A 12,556-nucleotide genomic window follows, 5' to 3' on the forward strand; every position below is an offset into this window, starting at 1 on the left:
ACTGCAGATGGTCACTGATAAGGATGTAGACATGGAATTTATGTAAAATGTTATATTGCATAAGAGGGTCTATATTAGGTAAATATTTCTTAAACCAGCTGCTTTTCAGTGGAGGCGGTGAGACAGTGAAACGAAAAATACAAAATGTGTGGCCTAATTGGAATTAGACAGGTTACCCCTGTAAGGTCAATACTCCAGTGTGTTTTAATATCCACTACACAGGAATGTGAAGCAGTGTGTGCTGTGCTGCAATAGCAGGAATTGTCCATCCACAAGTGCTGGAATACTACTGTGTTACTTCATCCCTGAACTTCCTACATGTGAGACAAATACTAACAGACATGAAGAGATCATCTCATCAATTCCCTGCTATTTTTGAGAATACGTTGCAGTACCTTGCTCTGTTCAGGGATATTCTAAGTGACCTGGCCGCATTCCACACAGTGATCTTGCTTTGTGAACTACGACTACCATAAGCCTATGTTAAAGTATGGAGCTACGATCATATTTGCACAACGGGGCCTGGCAGGCCACAAGCTACATACACATGATTGTAACAGGCAGTTTATGCAAAAACTTCATCTAACATCTTCATCAAGTGGTTCTGGGCCCCCAAATCTTCAGAATTAAGACTTATTCATTGTTCGTTTTAAGGGCCAAGTTTGTGGCTTGTGGCTCAGACATCTGACAATCAGTGCCTTCAGAACGGAGTGTATGACTGTCAACAACTGTGTCCTGGAGAACATGCACTGTTTTCACAGTATGTTCGTGAGTTGATTGTTATGCGTCCAGTATGGATGAATGAGTGTTCATGGATAAATATATTAAAAATTGTCGGAAATATGAGACTTGTCTGTTCTTTATCATTGAATGCAAGTTATTAAAATACAAAAGCCACTGATGCACAAATGATAGAAAGCCTCTGCAAAAGTAGTGGTATCTATAGCAACAGATAATTACAACTTACGCAGCTTAATTCTTAGGGAGCAGTTTGATGTTGGAAAAATGTGAATTCATGAAAGTTAGCAAGTTTTCAATTTTTAACATTGTCATATTCTTATTCATGTCAATATCAGAGGTAAAATTAGATAAATACAAGAAAGCTTGTGCCATTTCAGACACCTTTCTTGCATTGTGTGTTGGTTCTTCACTATGTTTAGATCTACATAGTATATACAATTTATGGATAACAACTTTATTTACTGTAAAGGCGATGTTTCAGCCTTGCTTGACAATGGTATGAGCATCTACACAGAAACGTCGCCTTTACATAAGAAGTTGTTATCCATAAATTGTGTCCACTTTGTCATCCATCAACTTCTAAGTAATCCAACAATTTGTTCAGATTTAGTTTTGTAAACAACTCGGGTTTGTCTGCTCCATCAAACTGACTCCGCACTATAACCGAGATACAGGTCAGAGTGGCCTTGAACCCTACTCACTCCATAAGGATGTTAACATCTGCAACAACTTCCTCGGTCAAATTGCTTTATTTGTTTGCGGCGCCAAATTGCGGCGCCTTAGACAACTGGGCCACCCGTGCCCCTCTTAATAAATTGAAGTACAGACACCAATGCACAACACTATTACAACAACTTGTTACTATCTGACGCTGACAATGAATGCTGTCCGGCAGCTAAACCACGATACCACTTTTATGTCAAACATTCATTCCTTTCTTGACTTGGACAAGTCTGTTTGGCATATAATATATAGTGTTTGTCAGTGGTAGATAACCAGAATTGTATATTATCCTTTGTCACAAAGAAGCCATCACTTGACAAAATTGGCCCCAAATCCAATTGCTACCACATTATCCTGAACAAACCACATGAAGCGTCATAGGTCTCCTCCTTGCGACATGTAGGGAGTCCGTGAGTTGTCTTGTTAAGGACATCAAAGTACATGTTGTGACATCTAACAAAACACATGGGCACGTCCACCCTTCTGATGACCAGCCGGACACATGGGCCGTCAAGGGACCTGACCGTGGGCTGTCAAGGGACATCTGCTTGTTCCTCTTCCATTCAGCTAGATGTAGCCTGTCAGGAGTCCTCATCTGCTGGTTCCTGCTTGATGACAACCTTCTCCTCCTCCCCCTCCAGGGAATACAGCATCTTGTTGATGGTGGCGTAGTCAAGCTGATTGCTGTCACTGCCGTCGGGCTCACCTGGGACCAGATCGTCGTGCGAGAGGGGAGAGTCGGAGTTGGGGACTAGATGGCGGGATTTCAGTCGACTTGGGAGGACTACGTCAGCAAAGGAGACACCTTCTATTACAAAATAAGATTGCTATTTATTTATCGATCAGATTATGTAACCTATCAATCAGAATATATTTCATGTTTACTGTATAACAATGTACTCAGCTATGTTCCGGCGGTCTGTAAATAATCAAGTTTGGACCAGTCAATCCAGTGATTGATATTATGAGCATCGATCCACGAAATTGGGATATGACATGCATCAAACACGTCAGCGAGTCTGACCACCCGATCCCGTTAGTTGCCTCTTACGACAAGCATAGTTGCCTTTTATGGCAAGCAGGGGTTGCTGAAAACCAATTTTAACCTGGATCTTCATGGGTGAAGAATATTAGATGAAATTGCAAAATGTTTCGAAGAACAACCTATTTAGGGAAATACCATGAATTCATACAGTTAGAAAATCACAAACACGTTTCTCATGAAGCACCATTGATCCATTCTCTTATGAAAAACAATACTTAAAAAAAACAGTTAACCTCAGTTTGAGGATAATTCTAGTATTCTATTATAACATCACTGAGCCAAGTGCTGGCACAATGATAGTCTGTCAGGAGTTGCCTCCCTTCTGTCTTAATAATTAATGTCGTCCAGAGTGAGACTTGTCCAGCTCTCTGTAGCAGAAATGCACGACAAATCACAGGGCAGTAGAGGAATTGTCAACCTCATTAAAATCAGATCTTACTTCTTGCTACCGCTAAACAAAGATCTGAGGACATCCCATTAGGGGTCACGTCAGAACGACCTTTCATCCGACCAATCAGAGCATCGCTTACCAGATCATGAAAGTGACAGTCAGAATGTGATTTCTGATAATGCAACCTCGAAAACTTTGAACACAAGGTATTCCCAACGAGTTACAGGCTTAACGTCTATCCATACAATCTAGACTATTAGCCATTCCAGAATGTTCTTTTTTTCAGAGATATTTCGAAGTGCAGTTGCCAATTTGAAATTAGTGCTGTAAAGCACCAGAAAGCTGCCTTCTGATTGGCTAATGTCGACTTCTTGTCAGTCATTCATTGGTTGGTCAAAGTTAGCGCAAGGTCAGTCTGACGTGACCCGTAATGAGATGTCCTCAGATCTTTGTTTAGTGGTAGGGAGAACTCAGATCTGATTTTAATGATATTGAGGAATTGTTAACTGACCTGCAACCCAAATGTTTCTCCTGTCTGAGACTACCCAATCTCATTAAAATCAGACCTCAGTTCTCGCTACCGCTAAACAAAGATCTGAGGACATCCCATTAGAGGTCACGTCAGAACGACCTTTCATCCGACCAATCAGAGCATCGCTTACCAGATTATGAAAGTGACAGTCGGAATGTGAATTCTAATCATGCAACCTCGAAAACTTTAACTCTGAATGATAGTTACGGGTTTAATGACTGAATCCATACAATCTAGACCATATATTAGCCATTTCAGAATGTTCTTTTGTTCAGGTTTCAAATCTGTAATCGAGAATTTGTCAAAATATGTTTCGAAGCGTAGTCGCCAATTTTAAATTAGTGCCGTAAAGCACGAGAAAGCTGCCTTCTGATTGGTCATTCCATTGGTCGGTCAAAGTTCGCACAAGGTCGGTCTGACGTGACCCGTAATGGGATGTCCTCAGATCTTTGTCTAGCGGTAGCGAGAACTAAGGTCTGATTTTAATGAGATTGGAGACTACCAAACACAGTCCCACATTGCCACCCTCAAGAACCCGCATGTTCATTTCCAAAATTCATTTACATGATACACCTAATATAACAATGATGTTAATGAACAAATATCTTGTCAAATGGTTTGAAATCAGAGTTCCTTCCCTAAAATCAGAAGGCACAAATACTGGGTGAACATTTTTACATCTTCATCAGAGACAAGTTATTTGGGACATATTTGAATTCTATCTATGTTACATGAACTTTTGAAGTGTCAAATTATGTGGTTGCATTACTTATGACCATGAGTATATGACTGAAAGCTCACCTTCTCTTGCAAGTCGCTTGACCTCCTTCCTGCGATTGTTGAACCAGTTTGACACAATGTAGGCACTGACCCTCTCCCTCTCCGACAGTCTCCGTCCTGCTGCAACACACAATCCCCATACACATGTAACCATGGTGACCGTTATTCTTCAATAATCTGATACAAAATTTAACAGAATAAATGATGCCAATAAGGGACTGGTGATCTATTGTTGGAGAGAGTGGACAGAGGAACTGGGGGAGGGTCGCACCAAAATAGGACTGTCTCTAGGGGAGGATCAGAAGAGTGAGTTGGGTGTAACACCGCTTTTAACATTATTCCAGTTATATCGCGGTATTTCAGCTTAATGTGGGAGGAAAGCCTGAAGTGATGCAGGTCTCGGACGTTTACCACTTCGGTGAAACCCATGAGCACGGGTATGGTGCTGACAAACCTAGAAACATAATCAGGCAAACCCGGGATTCGAACCCACAATCATAGGTTTCTGGCATGCTGAAGGGACACAACTCTGCACAGCGAATCACGGCGCCATAGACGACTGGGCCACCCGTACCCCCGAGGATTGGAAAAAATAAGACATATTTGGGGAGGGTCATGCAAAATTGGACTTTTTATAAAAAAACATACAATGCTTTTGCATTGTAAAAGCATTGTGTCTTTTCAAGGAGGGTCCTCCAAAAATATGACAAGCATTAGGGGAGGGTCATTATTTTCAGTGCATCAAAAACCTCTGACCATTGGACAATCTTTGGTACTTCAGTTTTATCACATCATGACAACTTAATGTGGGAGGAGAGCATGACTAACCTTACAACAAAATCGGGGAAACTGGGATTTGAACCTATGATCATAGGTTCCTGGCATGCCTAAGGGACACAACTCTGTACCTTGGACAACTAGACCACCCCTCTGTCCTGATGACCTTGTTAATTGTGTGTCATCATATCCACACAGTGTGGAATGTTGCTCCTGTCAACAACTAGTTTGTCTTGTTGATTATTCACAGATCACACCCGTGAAGATCCAGGGTAGAATAGGTTTTTAGTAATCCATGCTTGCCGTAAGAGGCAACTATGCTTGTCATAAGAGGCAACCAATGGGATCGAATGGTCTGCCACGCTGACTTAGTTGACGCATGTTATCATATCCCAATTTTGTGGATCCAGTCTCATATCGATCACTGGATTGTCTGGTCCAGATTTGATTATTTACAGACTGCTGTCATATAGCTGGAATATTGCTGAATGCAGCGGGTGTGTATTAACTAAACAAAAATCACCTGACTAAATGACAGGACAGTGTGTCACCATATCATATACAGATTAAAACTGGTCTGATTTTCTTGGACCTCCTCTGTGGTCTAGTGGTAGTATGTCCGCCCAGAGAGCAGAAGGTCGGGGTTCAATCCCCGGCCGTGTCATACCAAAAGACATTAAAAATGGTACTCGTTACCCTGTATAATACCCTCGGCATTAAGGGGCTAAAACAAGATCTGCTGGCTCGGAGTCAGTATAGGCTACTGTGTCTGAGTGGGGTATTCATGTTAAACTGAAGCATAATTATCTCAGTGGGCTAGCACTGTAAATCGGCATCAGTCCAGACTAGTACAAGCATGCACACACATGCACACCCACACCCATGCGCTATATAAGTGCAATAATCTTGACATTAAACCCCATTTTACCTCACCTCGCCTGATTTTCTTGATTTACTAGCTCACTCACTCACTCACTCACTCACTCACTCACTCATATTTCTGAGACGAAGTGTAAGGCTGGACACTCACATATGACCTTCATGACATCATTGCATGTGACGGCAATCTGCTCGCGCTCCTCGTTCGAAGGGTACTGATTGGCTCGGAATGCTTCTTCCAGGATCTCGATGTGCTTCTCCCGGAAGGTGAAGCGCTCACGGCGAGGTATGGGCTCACCGCCGTGGATGATGGTGAAGTGACTGTCCAGTGTGCTGCTATCGAGACTGACCTCTGCCGCAGAGGAAAGTGAAACGTAGACATTACATTCATCATCGGGGATAACATTTGGACAGAGGTTTTACAGCAGATGACAGGTAAACTTGTCTTTTTGCATAATTTCAGGTTCATATTTTAAAGCTAATACGAGCAAATACACAATTACTTGCTGAGCTTCATGGACTGAGCGTAATTTTATTTGGCTTGGGCTTCAGACTATTTGCTCAAGTCCAGGACAGTCTGAGTTAGAGTCAACTGAAATGGTGATTGGTTGGCCACAAGGACTGCTGTGTGTGGATAGATGACCTTTGACCTGTCACCTTGACTGAGATGACTTTCAACTGGCCCTCATGTCCATCAACAATAATGTGAAATAAGTGGAAGCATTTTCAGTGAGTGAGTGAAGCAACTTGACTGTTAATCGTCCATCGGAAACATTATTGCAAGGGATGACAGACATGCTGCCATTGTGACCACCTGGTTTTCCTGTGAAGATCCTGGGTAGAATGCTGTCTTCAGCATGTTCAGTAACCCATGCTTGTCATAAGAGGCAACTAACAGATCAGGTCGTCAGGCTCCCTGACTTGGTTGATGCATGTCATCATATCCCCATTGCGTACATCAATGCTCATGATATCAATCACTGGTTGTCTGGTCGAGATTTGATTATTTACAGACCGCCGTCATATAACTGGAATATTGCTGAGTGTGGCGTTAAACAACAAACAAAAAATATATTCTGATTGATAGACTATGTAATCTGATCACAACAAACAAACAAACAAACAAATGCTACCTGGCGTCCTGATGCTGGGAATGATCTGAACGACTGGCTGCCCCATCCCCTTCCGGTGTACGAGGGCAGCCTGCGGCCTTGACATTGCAGGTTTGGCCGGCATGTATGTGGTGGTGCCGGCCTTCTGAAGCTGCTTGAGGTACCAGATGTAGATGGAGCGCCTCTGGTTGCTGGAGATGTCCACAGTCTCACCCTGGAGGAAGCGGTTTATGGTGGAGACGGTCAGTCCTGGGACAAGACGACGGATCAGTGACACTTCCAAGCAACTTCCTTTATTCTTTTAGTACAGAGTTAATTTATCAATCAGGTAATCCACAACTGGTTGAAGTTTACACAAATATACATTCAGAGTGAGTGAGAGAGAGAGACAGTTAATCAACAGTTGTGACAGGGAGGATTATGTGGTAGCTTTAGCAGACAGGGGTGAGTATGTTTTTACACCGCTTTTATCAATATTCCAGCAATATCACGGCGGGGAACACCAGAAATGGGCTTCACACATTGTACCCATATCGGGAATCGAACCTGGGTCTTGGCGTGACGAGCCAATACTTTAACCACTAGGCTACCTGATCGCCCCTCAGAGTGAGTGAGTTGGGTTTTAATGCCTCAATGTTGGCCCTATATGCTGTGCAGTTGCATGCTTTGAGGAGGCAACAAGCACTTCCAAAGGGAGATAACTCTAGACACTGTAAGTCATAATGAATGTAAACACTGTCACTGTGGGGAAATTCTAATACTGCTAAGTAACTGGTAAGTGATGGTAAGTCATCAAATGTTTGATACATATTGCTAGGATATCTGGCTAGGTTATGAGGATATAATGGAGATGGTAGAAGCGTGAGTTTTGAGTCTGGATCTTGAATAAACAAGTTGTGTTGTAACAAATTGTGATACAATCTTTCACTTAGCTATGACAAAATCCACATTCATCCTGGCGATAATCCTTGGTTTGTCAGGCTAGACCTGCATCGCTATGGGCTTTCCCTCCCCACTAAGCTGACAGTCGGTGAATTCAAAGTGGTATTAAACTGGACTCATTGTAGACACCTGGGCCCACTTGCACTAAGTGATCTTAGCGCTAAGATGATCGTAACTCCCATACTTTAACATAGGCTTACAACAGTCTTAGCGCTAAGATGATCGTAACTCCCATACTTTAACATAGGCTTACAATAGTCTTAGCGCTAAGATCGTTTTGTGCAAGTGGGCCCAGGTGTTCTCTCTGCAATCATTACCTGTTTTGTCTGCAATAATCGGCACCCCGACACCAGCCATCGTAACCATGGTGACGATTTCTTCAAGTCGCTTCGGAGCTGGCATTCTGTCAATAGAGAGAATACAGCAGTGTGAGACCTCTCCACAAAAACAATGTACTTGACCATGTTGACCAAACTTGTCACCTAACTTTGACATCTGTTAGACTTTAGCAGGAATAAAGCTTTTTGAGTATCAATCATATTCACAGCAAGGTCGTTAGGGAGAATGAGTGCGTGAGTGAGTTGGGTTTAACGCCGCTTTTAACAGTATTCCAGTTATATCGCGGCGTGTCAGTTTAATGTGGGAGGAAAGCCCGAAGTGATGCAGGTCTAAGACGTTAACCACTTCGGTGAAACTCATGAGCACGGGTATGGTGCTGACAAACCTAGAAACATAATTGGGGCGAACCGGGATTGGGACCCACAATTATAGGTTTCTGGCGTGCCCAAGGGACGCAACACTGCACAGTGAATCCCGGCGCCTTAGACGACTGGGCCACCTGTGCCCCCTCATTAGGGAGAATTGAAATGGAAGCGATGTGTTGCTTGAACTACTTCTGTTAAGTCAAAGTTACCTCATTACAGACAGACATCTTTGGAGCTTTGTAACAGAGGAGGCTTAAGGCTTAAGGCTTAAAAGAATAATAGAATTGATTCACAGGCAATGACTTTTGAAAATATAGTGCGGGCAGGCATTTTTGGGGGGTGTTTTTTTGCTTGTTCAACCTAGTATGTAACCAAATAAACAGCTGTGTACCATCAACCTGGGACAGGGCCTCCCTACATAAACAAGCATACAAACTCCTCTTGCCGCCATGACCATAACACGAGATGCGCAGTGAAGCAGTGCACATGTAAAGGGAAGTAACTGCGTGCTATATTGGATCAAATTGTCTTTAAGTATTATGATTTTTTTTGTAAATTTTAAATGGAAAAAAAAACGAAACATGCAGCTGACTTTATGATGATGCGAACCAGGGCTATTATTTTTTTTAGCCTAACAGGTGATAATGTCATGTTGAGCAAATGTCAGCAATTGCTCACGTAAATTGACTCAACTGGAAATGTCACCTTTGCCCAAAAGTAAGCGCTGCACTGACTTTCCTCAATACAAACATGGTACTAACTTCATGAAATCATCCAGTCTGGCTTTCAGGTCATCATCGATGCCGAGAGAGTTGTGGTTCTGGGGACTGACCAACTCACGCTCCTCGAAAGAATGTATGACAATCTCATCCTCCCCAAAACCTCCCTCCTCATCAAAGCTATCATCACGACGCCGCTTGACCCTTGACACCTCAGTAGAACTTGATGCCTTGGCCGACTGACAAGGTGTTGGCTGGTTTAGTTTCATGGCGCCCACTGGCGCCAGACTCTTGGGGACAGTGTAGAGGTGACCCAGTTCGGCATCAATGCGGCTGAACGCATCAAAGGCCTGAATCACCTGCTCCTTGGTGATACCACTGTTCCTCAATCGTCGGATGAGCTCAATCTGCTCGACGGTGAAGAGGGGCTGTCCCGCACCCACAGACACCATCGGGAGAGACATGGCTGTCCAACACTTCAGGCTGTAGGAAGAGATATAATAGGTCCTTAAATACAGGTATGCTAGTATATAGAGGAATCACTCTGAGGTTTAAGCTAGACCTGCTTAGAGACTAAGATTGGGCCCAAGTCTGAAGCAAAAATTCCTTAGAATTTAAAATATACAAACATTAAAAATCTAAATTTGAACGAAATCAAGTTTTGGTTTCCCAATTTGCCTGCCAAGTGCACTTAGTTTGGAATCCTAGATAACACTACGACTGTCCTTCCTCACACAATCTATTGGACTCAATAATACAATTGCTTGTTATTACCTGACCAATCTTCTACCCATCTTCCTGAGGCATGGGAGTTAACCGACTATAAAAGTCCAGTTTCCACCCTTGCCAAACTACGCTGGAATTTCTGGGGTCGATTATAGCCAGTGGCTATTACGAGTTATGTTCCTTCTATGTCCCTCCTATTGACCAATCAGATTCCATCTCTCATATCACTTGCATTTGTTTCCAACAAAATAGCTGTGCCCAGTCAAGACGATCTGATCGATAATCAAGATCCATATTGTTAAAAAAAGGGTATTACCTCGCGGGGTGCATCAAATCATGTGAGCACCTTGATTAAAAACAGCGAATAGATTTGCAAAATATCTGTCGATGCCCAGTTGATGGTACACATCCTTTGCAAATCCTGCAGTCGACCGAAATCTTCACGTTGAAATCCATGTTGTTTACGAACCAGATGTCAATTTTGTTACGCAACTGTGATTGGACTATGCATAGACTTGTTAGTCCAGCCAAAACAGAACTCCATAATCCCAGCCTAGTTTGGCAAGGGTAGAAACTGGACATTTATAGTCAGTTAATTCCCTTGACTCGGGAAGATGACTTCTACTATGCTAACCAAAAAGCTGCTTTTAACAGTATTCCAGTGATATTGCAGCGTGTCAGCTTAATATGGGAGGAAAGCCCGAAGTGATGCAGGTCTCAGACGTTTACCACTTCGGCGAAACCTACAAGCATGAGTATGGTGCTGACAAACCTAGAAACATAATCGGGGTGAACTCTGCACAGCAAATCGCAACGCCTTAAAGGACTGGGCCCCCGCCATACTCTTAAAAACAATTTGTATATGTATTCACTGAAGATCCCCTTTTTTTTTTCCTTTTTTTTTCATGAAGAAATAACTCCCCCTCTATTTCATATGATACATGCAATACATTCCCAGTTGATATCATTGGGAATGTATTGCAAATATCACATAAAAAAAAGAGTAGTATTCATATCCAGTGTTATCCAAATCATGACTTAACACAATGAAATTGTGCTGAACACTCAGGAATATTCCAGCTATATTCCAGCGGTCTGTAAATAATCGAGTCTGGACCAGACAATCCAGTGATTAACATCATGAGCATTGATCCATGCAATTGGGATCGATGACATGCATCAACCAAGACAGCAAGCCTGACCCCCCGATCCGGTTGGTCGCCCCTTACGTAAAAATATGTAAAAATTATACAACATAACAAAAGAATTGAATAATATGTTATGTACAAGTCTTTCTATCATTCCTATAGTTAAAATGTTGTAATTCATATAGATCTATAGCGTTTTAAAATTGTGTAAATATGTTTATAGAATGTGAACACAAGATCTATTATACAAAATTATACATAATGTTAATGTTAAATATCAATGTCGATATTTGTGTATTTTTTGTGATAAAAAAAATTCATATAAATATAAGGTGGTATTGTTAGGTCACAGGACGCCGATTGGGCAGTGGGCGTTTTGAGTGGAATATCCAGTGAACCGACACTGTAGTCCGGACCCATTGGGCGTTATCTATTTGTCTCATCTCCGTCCATATATATCTCAGGTCAACACAGTCCAGGCGCGCTGGAATATGGGGATTCCCCGAGTTTAAAAATAGATCTCGTTAAGAATTTGCAACATCACTTAATTCATGCAAACTAATTATGTTGACTCTTCTTTCATTTCTAGGTTGTTAGAAAACTGCTGCATGAAGGGCTAACTACTCCCTAACGAGCCTGTCGGCCGCCATGTTGGTTAGATCGGTTAACTTACCAGCTCTCAGCAACTCGCCTAACCGCGGCTCCCTCTACGCCATGTAACGCGCTCCACGAAGCGTTATATTGTTTTTAAACATTACAGGACATGGATGTGTTAGTAAAACTAATATCGTTCGTGTTTTAAGCCAAACCACGCACCACCTCACTAGCTAATCTCACTAACCAGGTTAACAGCGGTCGTTGTCACTAACTCATCATGTAAGAGACAGCGGTAACTATGGAACGGTCCATTCTCAGCAGATTGAGGGGTCATGGGCGAGCACTGGTTTTATAGCGCGCATGGTCTTCTTTCAAATAATTCATCTCGGCAAGTCATTGTGATTAATGACGTAATCTGCGCGATATAAATGCTTAAAAGTGATATAATTCATCATATTTGTTGTTTGTTTTTAACTTTTTATAGGCTATAGAGGGTTTTACTTTGAAAGAAAGTAAAACGATTATTATAATTATCAGTTTAACTCGTACAAATTCACTATGAGCGAATATCTTAATATCGAATGAGATGTGATATTGTTATCCATATGGCTAAAAATAAGAGAGTTAACACACACACACACACACACATAGAGGATATGTTATATGAGTGTTTATGTCATATAACAATCTTCAGCAATGACGTCGTTTCTAGTGTGACGTCATTCCGACTTTACGTCACA

At 42.1% G+C, this 12,556-nt stretch overlaps 1 protein-coding gene across 3 annotated transcripts; it reads right to left on the bottom strand.

The window, feature by feature from the left end:
- Positions 1-1,528: 1,528 nt before the first annotated feature.
- Positions 1,529-12,102, bottom strand: LOC139479788 (homeobox-containing protein 1-like). Of its 3 annotated transcripts, none has more exons than XM_071262661.1 (7): positions 12,061-12,102; positions 9,388-9,828; positions 8,240-8,325; positions 7,002-7,229; positions 6,020-6,220; positions 4,234-4,332; positions 1,529-2,269 (listed from the first exon to the last, which is right to left on the bottom strand). In XM_071262661.1, exons 2-7 carry the CDS (start codon positions 9,807-9,809, stop codon positions 2,046-2,048), a joined length of 1,260 nt encoding a protein of 419 aa, XP_071118762.1. In that variant the 5' UTR covers positions 9,810-9,828; positions 12,061-12,102; the 3' UTR covers positions 1,529-2,045. The 3 variants fall into 3 exon arrangements, with proteins under 3 accessions (XP_071118762.1, XP_071118760.1, XP_071118761.1); XM_071262659.1 differs by having other exon boundaries at positions 1,529-2,272; XM_071262660.1 differs by having other exon boundaries at positions 1,529-2,272; positions 11,893-12,082.
- Between the last annotated feature and the right edge of the window lie 454 nt (positions 12,103-12,556).

The sequence above is a fragment of the Haliotis cracherodii genome, unplaced genomic scaffold (assembly GCF_022045235.1).
Source record: "Haliotis cracherodii isolate W230 unplaced genomic scaffold, xgHalCrac1.p SCAF_4, whole genome shotgun sequence".
In the NCBI taxonomy this organism is placed as follows: domain Eukaryota; kingdom Metazoa; phylum Mollusca; class Gastropoda; order Lepetellida; family Haliotidae; genus Haliotis; species Haliotis cracherodii.